At 48.0% G+C, this 21,511-nt stretch overlaps 1 protein-coding gene across 2 annotated transcripts; it reads left to right on the forward strand.

Annotated features, from left to right (window-relative positions):
- The first annotated feature begins 485 nt into the window (after nucleotides 1-485).
- Pabpn1 (poly(A) binding protein nuclear 1) lies at nucleotides 486-16,924 on the forward strand. 2 transcript variants are annotated; one of them, XM_055615849.1, is made up of 7 exons: nucleotides 11,876-12,229; nucleotides 12,608-12,722; nucleotides 13,370-13,437; nucleotides 14,027-14,133; nucleotides 14,949-15,036; nucleotides 15,116-15,267; nucleotides 16,028-16,924. In XM_055615849.1, the coding sequence occupies exons 1-7, from the start codon at nucleotides 11,891-11,893 to the stop codon at nucleotides 16,065-16,067; spliced, it is 909 nt and encodes a 302-aa protein (XP_055471824.1). In that variant the 5' UTR covers nucleotides 11,876-11,890; the 3' UTR covers nucleotides 16,068-16,924. The 2 variants fall into 2 exon arrangements, with proteins under 2 accessions (XP_055471830.1, XP_055471824.1); XM_055615855.1 differs by lacking the exons at nucleotides 11,876-12,229; nucleotides 12,608-12,722; nucleotides 13,370-13,437; ... (2 more) ...; nucleotides 15,116-15,267; nucleotides 16,028-16,924 and adding exons at nucleotides 486-592; nucleotides 897-984; nucleotides 1,451-1,890; nucleotides 2,391-5,174.
- The last annotated feature ends 4,587 nt before the right edge of the window (nucleotides 16,925-21,511 follow it).

The following is a 21,511-nucleotide window of genomic DNA, read 5'->3' on the forward strand; positions in this document are numbered from 1 at the left end:
ATCTGATGACAAAAGCTGAAGAGTGCTGTGGACACTGCAATCCAAGGCCTGCCACCCTGACGCCTAGCTGAAACTCCAGCCCAGGAAAAGCCCACTGGATGAAAGGTCCCCGGGGCAAGTATCTTTGTGTTTAGCGTCCCTACTAGTCCCACAAGGGCAAGGCGTTGTTCCCAGCTCGATGGGAACTGCTCTTCTTTTCTCAGGCACACAATCCAAAGCCGGAAAGTTCAACAAGTGCCTGAACGGGAGCGACCTTCCGGGAACGCTGAATTTGCACGGAGCTGCAAAGCCGGGTGTGTTTCTCCGGGTGCGCAGCGGGCTCAGCAGGCCGCCAGCACAGGTCACCGTGGCCTCTGAACAGCCTTTCAATGGCCCTCTCTTCCCGGAGTTGTGGCCCTTCCCAGCCCTGCCTCCCAGCCCCGCCCCTCTCCCTGGACGCATCTCTGGGTCCCATCATCACCCGGCGCCGGGCCCTCCCTCCCTGCCCTCCCCTCCTCCCTCCTTCCTTCCTTCCCTTCCTCCCTCTCTCCCTCCCTCCCAGCTCCTCCACCAGGAAACAACCGGATTCCGGATCCCGGCTGCGGCCTGACCCGTGAGATTCCCTAACCTGGCTGGCGGGCGGGGTTGGAGACCAGCTAAGGGTGGGGGAATGGGAGGAGCTGGGCCTTTGGGCTGCTCTTGGGGGAACCGGGAGTAGAGATGGTGTCGGCAGGAAGCCCGTGGTCCCGGGTTTCCCGGGAGGGCAGGCATTAAACATGGAATCGGCCACACAGCTGGCAGAACGGTGGAGGCAGGGAGGGGCCCAGTCCCGGGAGCCGCAGTTCCAGTCCTTTCCGGGCCAGACCCCGATCCCTGGCCTTTCTCACCTAGTTCTTCTCTCTCCCTCCCGTTTTCAGGGCTCCACGCTGGCCGGGAGAATGAAAGGCCTCAGCCGGGGGCTCCCTGCCACCAGCACTGGGTCCTAAGAGCTGCCATCCAGGCTGGGTAAGTGTCCTCTTCCTTTCTGCCCCATTACAGCCCTTGGCTTTTACCATCTTGCTCTTCAGTTTCTGTCTCCTCCCTATCTTGTGCTTCTGCCAACATCTTCACATCCTGCTCCTGGGGAGGTCCTAAGCCTCTTCCTGTAGCCAAAAAGGTGTGTGTGTGTGTGTGTGTGTGTGTACGTATGTACACGCGCGCACAGAGGTGTCATAGAGCTGCTGTTGCCGTATGAAAGGAATCTGAAGTAGTCTAAAAATAAGATTTCCTGTTGCACACTTAATTTGACATGTTATACGTGGCCAGCTGCTTATGCTCTGAACCTACCCGGTGGCTTAAATCCTTTGCTCTTGCTTGTCCCTGCCTGGTGGCCTCTATCTCAGGAGCTTGGCTAAATAGCAAATGTCCCTTCTGGGTCTCTTTCAGTATTTTCTGTATATTTATGTCAGTCTGTGATCCTTGCCCCTTTCAGCCGCCCGGATGGCGACCCCAGCCTCAGCCCCAGACACACGGGCTCTCGTGGCTGACTTTGTAGGCTATAAGCTGAGGCAGAAGGGCTATGTCTGTGGAGCAGGCCCTGGGGAAGGCCCAGCCGCAGACCCGCTGCACCAAGCCATGCGGGCCGCTGGAGACGAATTTGAGACCCGGTTCCGGCGCACCTTCTCTGACCTGGCCGCCCAGCTACACGTGACCCCAGGCTCAGCCCAGCAGCGCTTCACCCAGGTTTCTGACGAACTTTTCCAAGGGGGCCCCAACTGGGGCCGTCTTGTGGCGTTCTTTGTCTTTGGGGCTGCCCTGTGTGCTGAGAGTGTCAACAAAGAAATGGAGCCACTGGTGGGACAGGTGCAAGACTGGATGGTGACCTACCTGGAGACACGCCTGGCTGACTGGATCCACAGCAGTGGGGGCTGGGTAAGAAGCTTTGCAATTGCTGCTCTCTTCACCCCTCTGCATAGCTGGTCTTCGTGGGGAGATGGGGTCTCTGGTGGAAGGCTGGGGCATTTGTGCTGGGGAAGAGCCATCAGGGCTGAGTTTCCCTGTTTAAGTGGAATCAGACTGAGAGCGTCAAGCGTGACCCCTGAGTCATGTAGCGTGAATGGTGGGGAGGGTCAGGGATGGGTCGGGGCTAGGCAAGCCTTAGCAGAGGATGCCAGTTCTGAACAGAATTTTTTTTGCAAGGAAAGGATGGGGCTCCCTTGAGGCAGACAGTGCAGAGGAGCCAGGGCAGGGGTGGGTGGGTGGGGGGTTCCTCGGGGTCAGGCCGGTAGGCAGTGGAGCTTTGGCTGGAGGAGGTGGGTGCGGGATAGAGCTCACAGCAGATGGAACTGGAACTCTTCCTTCCCTCTTCTCTCCACTCTCCTTTCCTGATACCCCTCCTCTCCTTCTTTCTCCACTTCCCTTCTCTCCCACAGGCGGAGTTCACAGCTCTGTACGGGGCCGGGGCCCTGGAGGAGGCACGGCGTCTGCGGGAGGGGAACTGGGCATCAGTGAGGACAGTGCTGACGGGGGCTGTGGCTCTGGGGGCCCTGGTAACCGTAGGGGCCTTTTTTGCTAGCAAGTGAGAAAGTCGAGGGCCAGGTGGGGCTAGGTGAGGCTAGGGGCCAGGAGAGCTGGGACAGAATAGAGACTGCCCTCGGGAGGAATTGGATGGTCATGGAACCCAGAAGGGCAGGGAAGGTGGTGTGTGAGGGAGCATGCCAGGCAGGTGGCGGGAAGAATGAGTTGGAGACATTAAGGAATATTTCAAGGCCAGGAGCCCAGGAGACGGAGTCCTCCCAGGGCTTGGGGGGAGACAAGAAGCATGCCCGTGTTATGGGCACACGACTACCCAGAACACGGCGTGTAGCTCCGAGAGAGGTGGACTTCTTTTGAAGAGTTGTGTCTCCGTTAGATGAGTGGGGTGGAGGGGACCTAGTTACACCTCCCTTTGGAATGGCAGCTTGGCGATCAGGTGACCGGATGTAGTGGCTGTGGCTGTGGGTTGCGTGGGCTCACGTGCATGCTGGGCTGTTTGTCGACTCTGGTGATGGAACACTTAGAGAAAACATTCCTTCTTGCAGTGACAAGAACAAGGGCCAGTTCACTGCCCTTCTCCTCTCCGCCCCTACCCCTGACCTTAGGCCTACAGGCTGAGGGAGGAAGACTGTGTCTAGACTAGGGCGCTGGCGCTGCTGAAAGTTGTTGGCAGGGGCTTTGGAGAGAAGAGTTCTGCAGCTGGCCTTGTTCTTCCTTGTCCCCCTTCTGTGTCCATCTTCGCACCTGGGCTGACAGAGGGTAAGGCTGTGGAGCCCAGTAGGTAGAAGCGTGGGTAGTAGGACCTGCCTGCCACCTTCCCCTCTAATGGGGGCACAATGGTGCCTCAGGTGTTGCCTCTTTCTAGGACCTCTCTATCCAGCTGAAACTCTAAATTGGGGCTCTAGTTTTCCCTTGGAAGATAGGACCTAAATGCTGATCTAGAATTCAGTTTGGGTCCTGAACTGTCTCGGTGAGACTGCCAATGCCCGGAGAGGACCATTCCAGCTCTGAGCCCCTTGGGTGTGATGGTGACAGGTACTCCTTGACTGGCCTATTCTGTGTGGTGGGTTTTGGTGCTGCTTTATCAGGGGCCAGATATATGGGTATAGAGTACCTGCCATGACCTAAACACATTTCTGTTTCTTTTGAGGCCATGCTCCTTGCACAGGTGTTATTGTCCTTGCAGATGCTGACATTAGAACCCACAGACCAGTCCTCTAGAACAGATCACACTCTAGCTTTTTCTTTTGAGGGAGGAATTCTTCACTCCAGATGCATGCCCTGAGCCAGACCTCACTGCTGCACTTTCCAAGGTGCTAACATTGCTGCTCTCCAGTGCTGACTTTGTTCACAGTGCTCTAGAACCCTACCCATGATCCCGAGCACTGATCAACTTAGCAAGACCACAGCCGACTTGACTTTTCACTTGGTCCTAGAATGTGGCATCATATTGTGCGTGCTAGAATGTGGGACCAAATTGGCCTCAGGTGTTTAGTCCAGACTTTTGCTTTGGAGAGAAGGTTGCACTTTTTGATGGTGTCTGTGGGGATGTGGGAGACTGCATGTGCCAGTTGGTCTGTTTTGAGTGTGCTGATCTAAGAAACTCAGAGCTGTCTGTGGCCAGCAGTTGGAGTGGGAGGCTCTGACTTGCTCAGGACAAACTAGGCCAGTGGTTTTCAAACTGCTTGGCAGAGCCCCGAAGTGTCCCAGGGGTTGCCTCAGGAGTCCTTAGGGAGATGAGGAGTGGAGGGCTGGGCAGTTTGCCCTCAGACAGAACAGCTCTCCTGTAGCTGTCTTATGTATCGGGGTTCAGGGTAAGATTTTCTTTGTGGTAAGGGCTTTGCTGCTGAAACAAGTTAGAAAACCACTGACTAGACCATCCGTTCCAACCGGAGCCTGTGCTCCTCCAAGGTCAGGGAAGACTCTGCTCCACTCTTCCCATGGGATACCAACCCAGGTTAGCATTCCTGGGGGCCGTTAGCAAACAGGAGCAGTGGGTATCTGTGGGGGGTTAGCAGCGTGCTCTGCTCGCAAGCCTTCACAGGGGTGGAGGAGCAACATGTCAGGATAGGGTGAAGGGTGTGGTCTGGATTCCCAGAAGCTTAGCTTGATGGGACCACGGTGGGGAGTTAGGACCTGTTCTGCCCTTCGTTTTAAGGGCCAGTGGCAACCCAGAGACTCTTCTGTCAGGGAGAACCAGGGACTGTCTTTTAGAGCCATATAGTTCCTTGGGATTAGCTCTTGGCCAGGAAGGCTGAGTATGGCTCCCAATTTTTAAATCCATTTCATTTTTTTTAAACGAGGGAAATGGATATAATTTTTCAAATATTAAATAGGTGGAGAGGATGTTCTTGCTCTCCAGAGCCCAAAGGGACAAATAGGGACTTCGCTTAGGCCAAGGAAAGAGCGGAAGTGGGGCAACTCAGTCCTGCAATTATTAATCCCACTCCCCACTTACACTAGGGCGTACATATACTATTTTACTTTTTTAAATCATAAACGGCAGGAGAACAGATTTGGTTAGTTTAGAAGAAGAGAAAAAGCTCTATAAATATAAATATATATTCCTGTATTTTTATTTAATAATTTATAAATGCCAAGTTCATTTGACTTTTATTTTTGTGTAATATGTAATGGTCGTATTAAAAATAAATAAATAAAGCCCAGAAATTTAATGAGAAGTGCTGAACAGGGTTTTGTGACTTCTATACTGTACAGCCTGGTTTTAGAACTCTCATTAAACCAGTCATTTCTTAATGGCCATGACCTTGCTAAGGGAAATAATTTGAGTTATAGGGATTTGGGAAAGTATTGAGGTTGAGAAAAAGATTTCACACCTCCCCCACCTGGCCTAACACTGATACTTAAGAACTCTGTACCAGCTGGAGCCTGAAGAAGGTACAGGCATGAGGTACATCGGGAGGCTTTTTACACTCACGAACCCCCTCCTCAAACATCGTGGCATGGTGTGGTGGCAACAGCTGCAATCCCGGCAGACAGGAAGGTGGGCCACCCAGGTACACAGTGGGTTCAAGGCCAGCAGGGCTTCATGAAACCTTGTCTCTGAACCAATTATCAGAAAGCAGAAAGTAATTAAGGCGTGGAGGACATTCTTAAGTAATACTCTCAAATACAAAAGCTAGGCTGTGAACTCAGCTGCAAGGTTCTTGGCAGCCAGAGCAATCTGGAAAACAGATTAAAAGCTTTATAGTTACTCAGAAGGCACAGTTTTCAGGAAAGATACTTAGTGACATAATTGATGGCAAATGGAGTATTTTATCTCCATTGTTCTTTTAGAATTACCAAGTGGGGATCTTGAAGGTCTTAGGTTTGCTCTATCAGCCTCATTACAATTTAGGCCAAATACTTTATCATGATCTGATTGCTAAGCTTTAGGCTGTCCAAGAGGACAGATGACTGTTTTCTTATATAGTTCTGTGTAAATGCAACTCATCCAGATGGCCCTTTTAATAAAATTGGGCAACACTTAGTTACAGTTTCTGAACACTGTAGCGGGGGTAGGGAGGTTGGGTTGGGGTAGTTCTTGCTCATGCTGTAAATCTAGTACACTTGAGGTGCAAGGATCTCAAGTGTAGATCTGGCTGGGACATCCACAGTCCGCTCCAAGCCAGCCTGAGCTGCAAGCTAAGACTCATTGTCAGGGGAAGAACAAGACCCAAAACTACAGTTCCTGACAAGTGGATAGGTTATAGACATTCTTTATAAATTTCTTGTTTGCTTTTTCTTTCTTTCTTTCTTGAGACAGGATCTTGCTTGTAGTCCAGGCTGGCCTCAGACTCACGGAGTCGCCATTCCAGGTGTGCCACCATGTCTAACTGGGTTGTTTAAAAATTTAAAAAACAGCCTTAAATCTAGTTACGGGGAGGCATATAAGCAATAAGAATGCAGCCAGAAGCTGGATGTGGTGCTGCCGGTTCATAATCCCAGCCTTTGGGAGAAGTAGTTCAGTGCCATTGCAGCTTATATGAGACACTGCTCAACACACACAGACAAGAGAAAATGTGAGCAGAAAGCATAACAATGAGTTACATGTTTGCTTTCGTTCATCACTCACCTCCAGAGAAAATGTTCACCAATTTTCTGTGTATTTAGCACAGTTCTAGGCACACAGGCAAAGAGAATGGTTTTACACTTTAAGTAAGAGAATCAGACAAAAACTAAATAAATCTCATAATGTGTTGGAAGACAGTGATTGCCACGTGTGGGGTGTGGTGGCCTACTCCTTTCACTAGGGAGGCAGTGCCATGCAGCTCTCTGGAGGTTCAAGGCTGACATGGGAGACCCTGTTAAAAATACTGCTTTAAATAGGATCAAAGGTGGAAATATGTGACCCTCTAATTTTAAATCAGATGTCTAAGGTGACAAGTAAAACCATCAATGGTATAATTGAAAAAAATACATTTATTATCATGGAAAACATTTGTATATTTTCCTGTAAAACTAACATTGGTAAGAAAATAGCATGTGGACGTGTGAAGGATCACATTTTATATATGTGTGTGAGCCTCCCTATTTAAACAGAGACTTCAGCAAGAGTAGATCAGGATACCATTTGTGGTTTTGTCAGGTGCGTAGATTTTGTTCTGTCAGAATTTCTGATTTAGGGGGTAATGATCGTAGACATCTGATAACGTACCTTAAAGCAAGTTTCTCAGATACAAAGTTTTTAAGAAGTTACCCAGTCAAGCCCAGTGCGATAGCAAACTATCCATCCATCCATCCATCCATCTATCTCTCTATCTCTCTGTCCATCCTTCTGTCTGCTTGCAATCTCAAAATTCAAGGGGTGGGAGGATCACCAAAAGTTGGAGGCCAGTCTGTCTACATAGTGGATTCTAAGCCATCCAGGGCTACATCAGCAGGCCCTTTATCAAAGATTCAGCCACTCAGTGGGCTGGTGAGAGGACTCGGGGTCACAGTGCTTGCCACCATGCCTGGCAACCTGAATTCAATCTCACGTGGTGGAAAGGGTGTCCTGAGCCCACTTACCTCCACACAAGGGCCATGGCACACATGTTCCCTCTCCAATAAGTTAAGTGTAAAAAGAGAAAAAAAAAATGATAAAGTTAGCTAGTCAGTGGAGCTAGAGAAATGGCTATGGGGTAAGAGCACTTGCTGCTCTGTGTAGAGTTCAGGCCCTAGGATCTGTGTCGGGTAGTTTAAGACCAACTGCAGCTCCAGGAGGTCAGACACCCAGTGTCTGTGGGCACCAGTACACACCCACCCATACATAAATAGAATGTTTTAAAAGTTATCCAGTCAGAACGGAACGTGAGCAGCCTGGCAGAAGCCCTTTTACATTTAAATGGCCACCCTACTTTCATGCAAGGTCTGATCTAGGAAGTTAATACAAGCAAGGCCAGACCACATTAGAAGATGCCAGATCTCCTAAGTAGAGACTACGGGCCAGAAAGATAGCTCAGCATTAAGAGTTCTTACTGCTCTTGCAGAGGACCTGGGTTCACCTACAGAGCAGTTCACAACTACCTGTACTTCTAGCTCCAGGGAATCTGACACCCTCTTCTGGCTTCTGTGGGCTCCTACTTGTGTTACACATAAACTCACACAGGCACACATATATGTACATATAAAGTAATAAGTTTTTTAAAAATGTTGGGCTCCAAGTCTTATGTTAAAACTGTCTTGTGAAATATAATGGAAGCTACAAATAGTCTTACATTTTTCTAGGAACCTCATTTAAAATGTAAGAGAGTGCCAGGCAATAGTGAACACACCTTTAACCCCAGTATTTGGGAGGCAGAGGCAGGCAGATCTCTGAGTTCAAGGCCAGCCTTGTCTACAGATTGAATTCTAGGATAGCCAGGAAAACAGAGAAACCCTGTCTCAAAAAATAAAAAGACAAAAAAAAAAAAAAAAAAGATCAGATATAGTTGCAGTCATATTTGATATATAATTTTGTATTCTACCGCTTTGACGTGACATATTTTGTTTCTGACAAAAGGTACAAAATACATTTACATAATATGTATAAACCCTTTCTGGTACAAAATAACCTTTTGTTGGATACTATGGTTTGCTTACATTTTTGTCTCTTTCTGGAATTTATAGTCTTCTAGTTTTCAGCATCATACTTAATAGAGTTTGCTTGTTTGTTTATTCATTTATTTATTTGTTTTTGTTTTTTTCAAGACAGGGTTTCTCTGTGTAGCCCTGGCTGTCTTGGAACTCACTGTGTACACCAGGTTGGCCTCGAACTCACAGAGATCCACCTGCCTCTGCCTCCTGAGTGCTGGGATTAAGGGCATACACTACCTCCCCCAGCGTCTTTCCTTTTTTGAGACGGGGTCTCAGGTAGCCCAGGCTTGCCATGGCTCTCTTAGGCTAACCTTGAACTCCCAGATCCTTCTGCCTCCACCCCCCCAAGTGCTAGGAATACTGGAGTATGTGACCATACCTAACTCTTCTAAAAATTTTTTTAAAAATTTAAAGGTAGGTGTGCTGGAAACCAAACTCAGGTCCTCTGTAAGAATACAAGTACTCTTGTGCTTCTGTTTGTTTTTTAAGACAAGGTTTCACTGTGGCCTTGCTGTCCTGGAATTTGCTCTGTAGACCAGGGTGGCCTCAAACTCACAGAGCTCTGCCGGTGCCTGCCTCCCGAATTCTGGGATTAAAGGCTTGCACCACCACACCTTCAACTCTTGTGTTTTGTTGTTGTTTTGGGGACAGGTTATTGTCGTATAGCTCTAGCTAGTCACTCTGGTGCTCTCTATGTAGTTCAGACTGGCCTGAAACTCTTGGCAGTTTCCCTCCATCCACTTCTCCAGTGCTAAGATTACACAGGTATACCACAAGGCTGAGAAAATTATAACTTCAGGAGGCCTGAGGGAGGAGGATCTCAAGCTGAGGCCAGACTACATAGTACAGCCTGGTTTCGAAAAGAAAAAAAGGAAAAGAATAGCACTTGGGAGACAGAGGCAGAGGTCAACCTGGTGTACAGACCAGGAGTTCCAGGTTGCCAGGGCTATACAGAGAAACCCTGTCACAGAAACACACACACATACATGCAAAAAAAAAAAAAAAAAAGAAAGAAAGAAAGAAGAAGAAAAAGAATAGCACTAGGGAGACAGAAGCAGGTGGATCTTTGAGTTTGAGGTCAGCCTGGTCTACAGACGGAGTTCCAAGACAGCCAGGGCTACACAGAGAAACCCTGTCACACACACACACACACACACACACACACACACAGTTTTTTAAATCCAAAGAATTTATGGGAATACAGTTTTGGAAATACTTTCCTACGAAGGTCAGAATCCACCGATAAGGAACAGTGCCAGTTAAGTAATCATGGGCTCACCAAAAGTAGAATTAGAAGGTATTTAATAGATGGGCGTGGTAGCACACACTTTTAATCCCAGCACTTGGGAGGGAGAGGCAGGCGGATCTCTATGAGATTAAGGCCAACCTGGAGTATATATTGAGCTTCAGACCAGCCGAAGTTAATCATTGAGACTCCGGCTCTCAGCCACACCATCCCAACACAAAGGCATTTGCTACTCTCATTTCCCTTAGTTAGCTTGCTTAAATTGGGCGCGAGCAAACCCTTCAGACTTTGAATTGGTTGGAATCGGTAGAAGAGACCTTCCCCTGGAACTCATCTGGTGCTTGTCTTTGGAGATCAACTTTAGTTCTGATGGGTCTGCAGCAGCAGCTTGACTCTACTCCCAGCTCCCAATCTCCTGAGGTAAGGAATTGCACAGAGGTGTGGGCCACAGTGGGGTAAAATGAGTGATGCTTCTGCCTTCAGCTTGCTTAGAGAGGTTACTTTTTGCCCCCAGCCCCTGTTCCAGCCACGTTTTTTTGGTTGTTTGTGTGAACCCACCCCTCAAACTTGTAGTTTGGTCTGTCTACAAAAAGGCCTCTCGCAGATTTAGACCACTGCCCTTTACTCCTACAAATGTGTGGAAAGTCTACCGGAGTGTGGGAACCCAGCCTTCTCCAGGGCCAGCTCTTGTGGGTACTAGTACAGAGCTGTCTTGAGAGCCTGCGTGGAGAAATTCCTCTGGGGTCTTCACGAGGGGTTTGCAAGCTAGGAGACTGCAGAGGATAAAAGATGGCACCTAGAAGCTGCAAGGAGCCTTCGCACAACATGTACTCTGCTAAGTGTATCACCACTTATGGAATCAAATATAAACAGGACTTGACCCCTTGTCTGCAGGCACTCATCACCTAGCTAGGAAGCAGCGCAGAATCCTTAAATGTGCAGTAGAGACAGGTCCACTTGTCCCAAGCTAGGATGGGAAAGCTGGTGGAAGATGTTTTCACGGAGGTTTGCACATGTAAGGGAGAAACGGCATATAGAGAGGCAGAATCTGGACCTCAGGTACACTCATGGAACGAGAAGTGTAGAGATGACACTTGCAAACTATCCCTAAGGCCACAGTAAGGAACTTTGACACGTCAGCTGGCCAGGAAACAGAGGGCTAGTGTTAACAGTTTAGGCCAGAAAACAGGCCAGAAGCTAAGCAGGAATGAAGGTCTAAAAAGACCGATTCAGAACACACCTCCCAAGCTGGCAGGTCTGGGTGAAGATTAATGAGGTATCACTTTGGATGTTGACGCCAGTAACGTAAGTTGGGAAAAGGATCACTCCCTCGTTTTCACAGCCTCCACTTCTAATTCTTAGGCTGTCAGTAATAACGTCAAGACGGGTCCCTACTCCTACACTTAAGGGCCTGGTCGCTCATGTGACCTCAGACTCCCTTGGCTGGGGCTTTTTATTATTTATTTACTTATTTATTTTTGTCGCTTTTCGAGAAGCTGCGTCCCTACGTAGTGCTGACTGTCCTGGAACTCACTCTATAGAAATAGCCTGGTCTTGAACTGACAAAGATCCGCCTGCCTCTGCTTTGTGAGCACCGGCATTTAAAGGCGTGCGCCAGCACACCCCGGCTAAACAACCCTTTCGGGAGCAGGGTTCACCCGTCGCACAGCGGGTGTCAGCCCGGCGAATCCCTCAAGCCAATCGGCATCCAAGAACGGGCCGCTTGGGTGAGGCCTTTGGAAGATTGGTCCTCGGCACTTTCCTAGTCAGGGGCCAATCGCGGAGCATCCTCCATGTTGTGGGCCCGCCCACGGGCGGAGGATGAGCGGAAGGTCGTCACAGTGCGGCCGTATTGTTACCTAAGGACTCCACAGGAGGTGGGGTGTGTTGATTGACAGGCACATTTCACCTACCGGGATCAGAGAATTTGGCGCAGTGTCCCTCCTTAGAGGTGGGGTCTCGTCTGATTGCCAAGTGTAACTCCCCAGTAGTATTCGAGCTCGGGGTGACGGGCAGGCTGACTGACTAATGAGTCCTCGGCGTGGCCGGCTCAGCTCTCCAATCGCCGAGCGGCGGGCCCCAGTCTGAGCGGCGATGGCGGCGGCGGCGGCGGCGGCAGCAGCAGCGGGGGCTGCGGGCGGTCGGGGCTCCGGGCCGGGGCGGCGGCGCCATCTTGTGCCCGGGGCCGGTGGGGAGGCCGGGGAGGGGGACCCGGGGGGCGCAGGGGACTACGGGAACGGCCTGGAGTCTGAGGAGCTGGAGCCTGGGGAGCTGCTGCCGGAGCCCGAGCCCGAAGAGGAGCCGCCCCGGCCCCGCGCCCCTCCGGGAGCTCCGGGTCCTGGGCCCGGCTCGGGAGCCCCCGGCAGTCAGGAGGAGGAGGAAGAGCCGGGACTGGTCGAGGCCGACCCCGGGGACGGCGCCATTGAGGACCCGGTGAGGGAAGGAGGCCGGCGAGCGGGCCGGGTCACGGGAGGCCCGCAGCTCGGGCGGGAGGAGGCCGGCGGGGGGTGGGGTTGGGCGTGGAATAACGTGGCTGGTGGCGGGCCGGGGCCGTTCGTGAGCGGGCAGATGGGGCAGCCTGGGTGCCTAGCGCGGCCCCGGAGGAGGTAATTTGGTTCTTCTCTTTTTTTTTTTTTTTTTTTTTTTTTTTTTTGCGCGTGTTTTTTTATTATTTTAAAATTTCAGTCACGACCCTCGCACGAGGCGAGGGAAATGGCCGAGCGTGGCTGTGGCCGGGCCGAGACAAAATGTACGGCGCAGCCCCTGCCCGTGGGTGCTTAACCTTCTGCATGCCCCGCTCACTCGTTGTAGGAGCTAGAAGCGATCAAAGCTCGAGTCAGGGAAATGGAGGAAGAGGCTGAGAAGCTGAAGGAGCTACAGAACGAGGTGGAGAAGCAGATGAACATGAGCCCGCCCCCAGGCAATGGTGAGTAGATCGGCCGTCCGCACGCACCGCCCGGGTCTCCGGTCGGCAGGGCGGTGGGAGGGAGGACCGCAGTGTGCCTTTAGCCGCTCGGGACCTTGAAGCTGCTTGTCTGAGCAGTTTTTCTGGGCAGGTGCTGTGGTCATAGTCCATTATGTGTGCTACTGACCTTTGTTAGACACAAGCTCTTTCGGGGGTGATGGGCTTGTGCCTTCCTTTGTTTCGTTTATAAGTGTGTGTGTCTCTTTGTCTGTCTGTACCCTTGTTGTGGAGATGGCCAGCTGGCGTTTGACCTTCAAGTCTAATACTTTTCAGTTAGGGACCCTTTAGTTACGACTTACAAGATTCCTGATGGTTGTGAGTGAGGGACCTCTTTAATCTAAAAATGTCAGATCTCAGTTTTCTTCACTCTGAGGCATTTCATCCAAAGCTGAATAGAGGCTTGATTTGGGGAATGTAAATTCCTATACCTTTTTTTACTTTGGTTTTTTAGTTCTCAAATGTATGTTGAAACCTACTGTGTACTGGGGTTCGATCTAAGTAACGGGTATAGCAGAACAGATCAAAATCTTAGCCTAATGGTGGAAGTGAATAGGTATTGTTCCAGCAGAAAACATGCTTGCTTAGAAATATGTTTTTCTCTTTTAAAGCTGGCCCAGTGATCATGTCCCTCGAGGAGAAGATGGAAGCTGATGCCCGATCGATCTATGTCGGCAATGTGTGTATTAGGGAGGAATCTGATTTGGGGTTAGAGGGGCCTTCTTTTATTTATTCATTCATTCATTCATTCATTTATGATAGGGCGTAGTTCAGACTGCACTCATTCAAAGTGATTCTCCAGACTGGGCCTCCTGAATACTGGCATTATAGGAATGCATTCTCTCTCTCTCTTTTTTTTTTTTTTTTTTTTCTGAGACAGTTTCCGCGTGTAGCCCTGGCTATCCTGGACTCACTTTGTAGATCAGGCTAGCCTCAAAATTTAGAGGTCCATCTACTCCCTCTGCCTCCCCGAGTGCTGGAATCACAGGCATATGCCACCACACCCTGCTAAGAGTACCCTCTTAATTGAGGGAGTTATTTAATAATTTTGAAAGCAATGTCCAGAAACTGTTTTGTAGTTTGGGGTTTGGAGGTGTGTGGCGGGGAAGAGGTTGAGGGTGAAGGCGATGAAATAATAGCTTCTAGAGTGGAAAGAAAGGGGATTGTCTTAGAGAACTGTGTTTGATTTGCCTTGGACCCAGACTAAAGGGTGTGGGCAGGGATGCCTGTTTAAATAGGAGCTTCTCAGAACTCAACTGTCTCCTTAGGTGGACTATGGTGCAACAGCAGAAGAGCTGGAAGCCCACTTTCATGGCTGTGGTTCAGTCAACCGAGTTACTATTCTCTGTGACAAGTTTAGTGGCCATCCCAAAGGGTGAGTACGGGAATAATCGAGATCTTGTTAGCCGCAGTGTAAAAATACATGCCATTCTTCATACTACTATCACTTCTCTGAGCTGGTAGTCCGACCCGGAACCTTGAATAGGCTGCCTGTGCTCTACTGTTGATTTACTCAAGCATTGTTGACTCACATTTTTAGGCTTTTGTTTGTTTTGTCTTTTTTCGGGACAGGGTTTCTCTGGCTATCCTGGAATTAGCCTTGTAGACCAGCTGCCCACAAACTCAGAGATCCACCTGCCTTTGCCTCCCTGGAGCTGGGAGTAAAGGTGTGTGGGTTTTGCTTAAGTTGTCTGTATATCAGCAGTTGTATATTAAATAAATGCCTTCAGAGACCAGATAATAAATTAATGAATTAAAGGCTGGGCAGAGTGGGGTTGTAAACTAGAAAGGGAGGCCAGCATCCAGCTGGCTATGCATGGGCTTGTTTGTAAATTTGGTGGTTCTGGAGGACCTCAAGACTCAGGATGGATGCTGGGCAAGCCCTCTTACTGAGGCGTATCACAGACTCACACCTTTTCAAACTTCTGTTGTGTAGCAGGGTCTCTCAAGTTGCCCAGGCTGGTCTGGAACCCTGTTCTTGAACAGGTCTTGAATTTAGGTTCTCTTTCTGCAGCCTACTGAGTCGATGGGGTTGCAAACTGTATTCACTATGCCTAAATAGTTGGAAATTTTGTATAAATACCGTTATTATTTTAAAATGTTAACATGTTGTATTCCAGTTAACTGTTTACAAGTTTAACCTGTTAGCTATTTGTAAAGTCTGATAAAATGCCAAATTATTCTTTCTAGGTTTGCATATATAGAGTTCTCAGACAAAGAGTCTGTGAGGACTTCCTTGGCCTTAGATGAGTCCCTGTTTAGAGGAAGACAGATCAAGGTAAGCACAGTGCCTGCCTAGGCATTCTGTACCCTCTCCTGGCTTGACTCCAAAGTCTTCTCTCCTCTGCCCTTTGCAGGTGATTCCCAAACGAACCAACAGACCAGGCATCAGCACAACAGACCGGGGCTTCCCTCGTGCTCGATACCGTGCCCGGACTACCAATTACAACAGCTCCCGATCTCGATTCTACAGTGGTTTTAACAGCAGGCCCCGGGGTCGAATCTACAGGTCAGGATAGATGGGCTGCTCCTCTCTCCCGCCTCCCACGAGCGCTTAGGCCTCATTCTCTCCTGATCTGAGGATCCCTGTTCCCTTGTCCTCCCTTTGGTTTCCAGGGACATGGTCCTCCTTCTTGTGCAGAGTAAGAAGTAGTTGCAGGCCAGTTGAGGAGGCCAGTTCTGTGTTTTCTTGAGCAGACGTGAAGAGGGTAGATTAGTTCTAAGATGTTTCCTCCCTCGGCCTTCTTTGGGAATTGGTGGCCATGAAAGTGTTTACACTGAATAAGGCCTCAGGGTAGAGAAGGCACTGCTTGGACATTGTTACTTGCCCATGCTTGGAATGATCCAGCTCCTGACTGATCCTCCCCCAGTTGAGTGGGAGGACTGTTCCACGGTTAGCTGTTTGATGGCCATGGCCCAGTGGCTCTGTAGTGGGGCTGTGCTTTCCTTCTGTCCTTGCATTTAAAGTGTAAATTAAGATAAACCCTGCCTTTTTTTTTTTTTTTTTTTTTACCAGATAGGGTTAAGAGCTGTGGAGCACTGAATAAACAATGGATCCTTTTTCTTGTCCCTCAGTATCTTAGATGTGTGTCCTTGCCCCCTTTCCCACTCTAGGCCCCCCAGTTTGCCAGCTCTGCTATTGCTGGTACTGAGGCCTCACTTTTGCATTGCTCCCTTCAGTCACTGGGGCAGTTGTGGGCCCCGGGGAGGGTCTTGCACTGAACTCTCCAGTAACCCTGTTAACACCTAACTCTCCTTCTTTCTTCCAGGGGCCGGGCTAGAGCGACATCATGGTATTCCCCTTACTAAAAAAAGTGTGTATTAGGAGGAGAGAGAGGAAAAAAAGAGGAAAGAAGGAAAAAAAAAGAATTAAAAAAAAAAAAAAGAAAAAAGAAAAAGACCTTGAAGGAAAAAAAAATATTAAAAAAAAAAAAAAGATATACTGTGGAGGGGGAGAATCCCGTAACTAACTGTGAGGAGGGACCTGCTTTGGGGAGTAGGGGAGACCCAGGGAGTGGGGCAGGGGCTACATATTCCCTCTGGGGGTTCGCCATGGACACATCTCAACTGTGCAAGCTGCTCCCTGTTTCCCTGCTCCCTTCATCCTCTTTGGGCCTGCTCAAGGGTAGGTGGGCACGGGTGGTAGGAGGGCTTTTTTTACCCAGGGCTCTGGAAGGACACCAAACTGTTCAGCTTGTTTCCTTCCCTCGTCTTCTCCCTGCCTTTTGCAGTCCCTGCCTGCCTGCTCCTGTCCTACCAGGTCTACGCCCACCCTACCCTTCTTTCCTCCGGCTCCCTGCCCCTCCAGTTTGCCTGGTGATCTATTTTGTTTCCTTTTGTGTTTCTTTTTCTGTTTTGAGTGTCTTTCTTTGCAGGTTTCTGTAGCCGGAAGATCTCGCTCCCAGAGGCTCCAGTGTAAATCCCCTCACCCTTGGGGAAATGCACTACTTTGTTTTGGGGAGTTTGTGGGTGTTTTTGTTTTTCAGGTGTTTTTGTTTTATTTTTTTTTTCTTTACCTTTTTTTTCCCTTTTATTTGGAGGGAATGGGAGGAAGTGGGAACAGGGAGGTGGGCGGTGGCTTTTGTTTATTTTTTTTTAACTCTTCCAGGGGATGGGAATTTTTTTTTAAATAATGTGTCATGAATAAAGTTGTTTATGAAAAAATTGTTGAGCCCTTTCAGTGTGAATATCATTACATTCCAGTTCTTGAGGATGATCAGTGTGCCCCAGTCAGGAGGCAGAGGCAGGTGGACCTATAGATCTTGTCTCATGCAGATGGTCTGTATGACCACTTTCATATTTCTGAATTTGGGTCTTGTTAACCCTTTTGTGATTCAAGATGGACTCAAGGAATCCAAAACAAGGTCAACTGCAAAGATCTCCTTAGCCAAACTTAACTGTCATACACCTTTAACCCAAGCACTCTGGAGGTAGAGGTAGACCTGAGTTCAAGACCAGCTTGTCTAGAATCACAGGCCAGAGAGGGCTGTAGTTTTAATATTGTAGTGTCAGACTTGAATGTTGGGTACTACATTTTCTACTGTAAGACTTGGGTTAGCAAAGGTTTTATGGTTTTGTTAAGGAGTTCTGCCTATATGTATGTATTTGCATCTGTGGAGGCCAGAAGATGTTCAAATCCCTAGCCTGGGGGTTGTGAGTGCTGGCAAACCTGTATTCTGGAAGAGCAGTCAGTCACTGCTTAACCATTGAGCCATCACTCCAACCCAAGGTGTATTTTAGCCTCTGCATTTCTGTCCTGTTACTAGTTCTGATGACTTGATAATTGCCTCTGACCTACATGTTGTTTAGAACTCAGAGCTGTGTTCTGTGTCCATGAAGCCCTAACATCACATGCTTCTTGCAAGACTATTAACCACCAGTGTCGTTTAGTATTTGCTCATTGTACTACCTCTCGTTTAAATTCCTGTCTTGAAGTAAAGCTGAAATACGTAATCTCTGGGGACTTGTGCAGAGGCTGGTTAACCAGAAGCAGTCTAGAGTTCAGCATTCGTTACGATAATAGCTTGAATGTGGTGAACATGGGACCAACCCCAACTTTTAGGATGCTGAATTAAGAGGATTGTTCAGAGATCTAGGCTAGCCTGGGCTAGAGAGTATGGCTCATTTTTATTGTCCCTGCCAACCTCTCCCCCACCCACACACACTCCTCCCATACAGGGTTTCTCTGTGTAGTCTTGGCTGTCCTTGATTTGTAGACCAGGCTGGCTTCCAACGACAGCAATCTGTTGATCTGTCTGCCTCTGCCTTCCCCAGTGCTGGGATTAGTGTATGCCACCACACTAGGCTTGCTTTAAATTCTTAGTGGACAGGAAGCATGTGTCCCAAAGCAAACATGGAAGTCATGAGGAGGACTACTTTGTGAAGTTCTGAGGATCAAACCTTTGTCAGGTTCCATGGTAAGGGCTTTTACTGGCTATTTGGTTTGGTCACCAAAAATATGGAAGTGAAGCCCAGGCATAGTGGTGCATGCCTTTAATCCCAGCACTTGGGAGGCAGAGGCAGGTGGAACTCTAAATTCGAGGCTATCCTGGTCTACATAGTTTCAGGACAGCCAGAGTGACATAATGAGACCCAGTTTCAAAAACAAGTTTGTGAAACACTCAACTTGTACGAATAAATACTGACCTGGTCTCACCTACCACTAGGGGCCACTAAATAGTTCTGAAAAATCCCTTCAAATTGTTTTGAGACAAGGTCTCACTATATAGCCTTGGAGGGCCATGAGCTTATCTGTATGGAGACCAGACTGGCTAGAACTCAGCGATCTGCCTACTTCTACCTCCCATCGCTGTGTTTTAAGGTATGCACCAACACTCCAGAAGAAAATGTGTGTGTGCAGTTTTGAAATATGCTCACTATGTAACCTAAGCTGGCGTGGAACTCATAGATCCTTCTACCTTTGCCTCCAAGTGCTGGGATTAAAGATGTGTGCCACCACAGAAGCTGGAAGGTCCAAGCTGGGTATGACCTAAGAGCTTTTCCCCTGAGGACTAACTTCTAAGCATCCAAGGGAAAGAATAGTCCTACGAAGCTGTAACACCTGTGAACCACAACAAGGACCAGCAAGGCACACTAACCCTAAGATGGCCCTCATATCTTGGTGGTGACTGATAGCTCTGTAATTGGACTTAAGATCTCAACAGGAGGGATAATGCTTGGTGGGAACATTGCCAACTCTCTGTGGCTAGGGAGGTCTTTACTAATAGTTAATTCCTGACTCTCTTCTCAACACTTTCCACCCACAGAGACGTGTGGCTCTCACCTCTCATCAAATAAGCTGCTCTTTTGACAGAGACCATTACAGAAAATTACAACCAATCAAAAATGCAGGAAAAAAAAGTGACTGTGGGGTTCCCAGCCCCAGTGGATACATCTATAACACAACTCCCATACATAAGGCCCAGGGACCATCACAGAAGATAAGGCAGAAAGATAGTTAAAGCTAGAGAATTAGGAAATCTGCTGTGAGATTGTGTCTCCTAGAAATGATGGGGAAAGTTCATCCATGTGTGTTACCTCAACAAAAATGGGTATCTAAACGACATCTGAATAAGTATAACACCAACAGACACTAACATGGAAGAGGCCGGGACAACTACAGGCAACTAGGGAATGCTGCGAATGGGAGAAATGATCTTCCCCAGGGATTATTACCCTAACTGGTTATCCAATAGGAAGTGGTCAGCCCTAAATTCATACACATACGAGCAACACTAAGCAGACTGAGAAGGCTGTACTTACGTATTTGCACGTTTGTTATCTAACAATAAGAAAAGCCACAAATTTGAGACTACATGAAAGAGGTTGGAGAGAGGAAAGGGAAAGGGGAATGTTGAGGCGATCTTTTGGGGGGGGGGTGTGTGCGCACTGTGTAAAGATTGTCTTCTGTACTGGCAGGGAGTTGCATACACGCTGGAACTGAAGAAAGAGTACTTTCCATGGAGCTGCTGTATGACTGAGAAGCTGACATCCCAACTACAAAAGAGCCTCTGACCAGGTACAGGATGTTCTGAAACATGCCTACACGCTGAAAAAAGAAAAGCAACTGAATGTAGACAGTCCTAGAAAGAAATACTTAATTTGAAAATAAAAAGTAAAGTCTTCGAAGGAGAGAAAGAGAAATAGATGAAACTTCTGAAAGATGTCTAGATGCTAAACATAGACAGTCACAGACTGATCTGGGCGCAGTGGCACACACCTGTAATCCCAGAACTCAGGGAGGCCTCCAGAGGCAGGCAGATCTCTGTGAGTTCAAGGCCAGCCTGGTCTACAGAGCAAGTCCAGGACAGCAAAGGCTTCACAGAGAAAAACCAACAAAACAAAGCAAACAAAAAATGGATCCCACATAATTTTGTTTCAATTATCAGCAAACAAATAATTAATTTTTGGTAATGATTGCAACTTCATATATCCTTTTTAAGAAAGATCAGAATAAAGCAGACTTAGAAGAGGAGAAGACTGAAAAATTAAATGCTGCAGTGGAGGCCACAGAAAAGAGATTGGGGCTGGGCATAGTGGCACACGCCTATAATCCCAGTACTCAGGGAGGCAAAGGCAGGTGAATCTCCGTTTCGAACAAACAAACAAACAAATTTAAATGCTAATGATTAAAAAACAACAGCTGCTGAGAGGCATTGGACTGTGGAGAAAACGGCTGAATTAAGCCATCCTATATATTATAAGGATGTCAATTTCAGAATGGAAATCAGGAAATGTATTTCATGGTAGGAGAGGTTTTGCCTTTGTTTCCACAGGAGGAGTAAAGCTATGGAATACTTCAAAGTTAATTAAGATTAGATTTCACCAGGGGAGACATCCTGAAAATCTTGGCTGCAGACATGAAGAAGCCAAGAATAACAAAACAAGGTAAATGCTGATTCCTCTACATGAGAATAACTCAAGACTGGCTGAAACATGAATGTCTATGCATAGTCTTGCTGGCTACAGAGTCCTCATAACTTATTACATGCCATCCTTTCAAATGGCACGGATGGAGAGTTAAATAGTCCAAAAGACTTGTAAAGTTTGATGCCTTTCACTTGCTCAAACATACAGCAGAAAATCATCTTTAGCTGACTTGTACACACCGCACTTTCCATGTGTTAACACAGAAATGTATATTACCTTTAAAAGTTTGTATGTTTTCAGAACAAAAAGGACCAGACACCAATGAAGACTAGACAAATAGCCCAGATGATCCAACCTCACAGATCGCTTCAATAGCTGTTTCCTCAAAAATCTCTATCCAGAACAACTTTACGATGGCTAACTAAGATGGGTCAGCTTCACAGACTGCTCTCCCAGGATTTCAGTTAGGCCCGGCAACTTCCTTGTCACACAGAGACTGGACAACAAATGATAAAGTTAAGCTCGCCCAGGATCTGGCCAATATCCCAGTTTTCTCAGCTCTTCCAAAAGATGCCATTGCTCCCAGACAGCAGGCAGCAATTTTAAGAGAATAATGCCCATTCCAAGACATGATTTGGATGGTTTATAGTCATTTCATGGGTGATGGATGTTTGTTGTTGTTTAAGGGGGTTTGGTTGCAAGTTGTTAATGGTCTTGGTCAGGGAGAAAACAAAGTAAGGGAGAAAGAAGGTTAGATTCAGGGATCTCTTTCTTTTTTCTTTCCTCTATCCTTTTTCTTCTGTCTAGTGTTAGGAGGAAAAGGGGGAGAAGGGATGAAAAGAAAAAGGGGGGATATAGAAATGATAGGATAAAGGGGTAGATTA

This window comes from Psammomys obesus, unplaced genomic scaffold, assembly GCF_907164565.1.
Source record: "Psammomys obesus unplaced genomic scaffold, mPsaObe1.curated_primary_1811, whole genome shotgun sequence".
NCBI classification, from domain to species: Eukaryota; Metazoa; Chordata; class Mammalia; order Rodentia; family Muridae; genus Psammomys; species Psammomys obesus.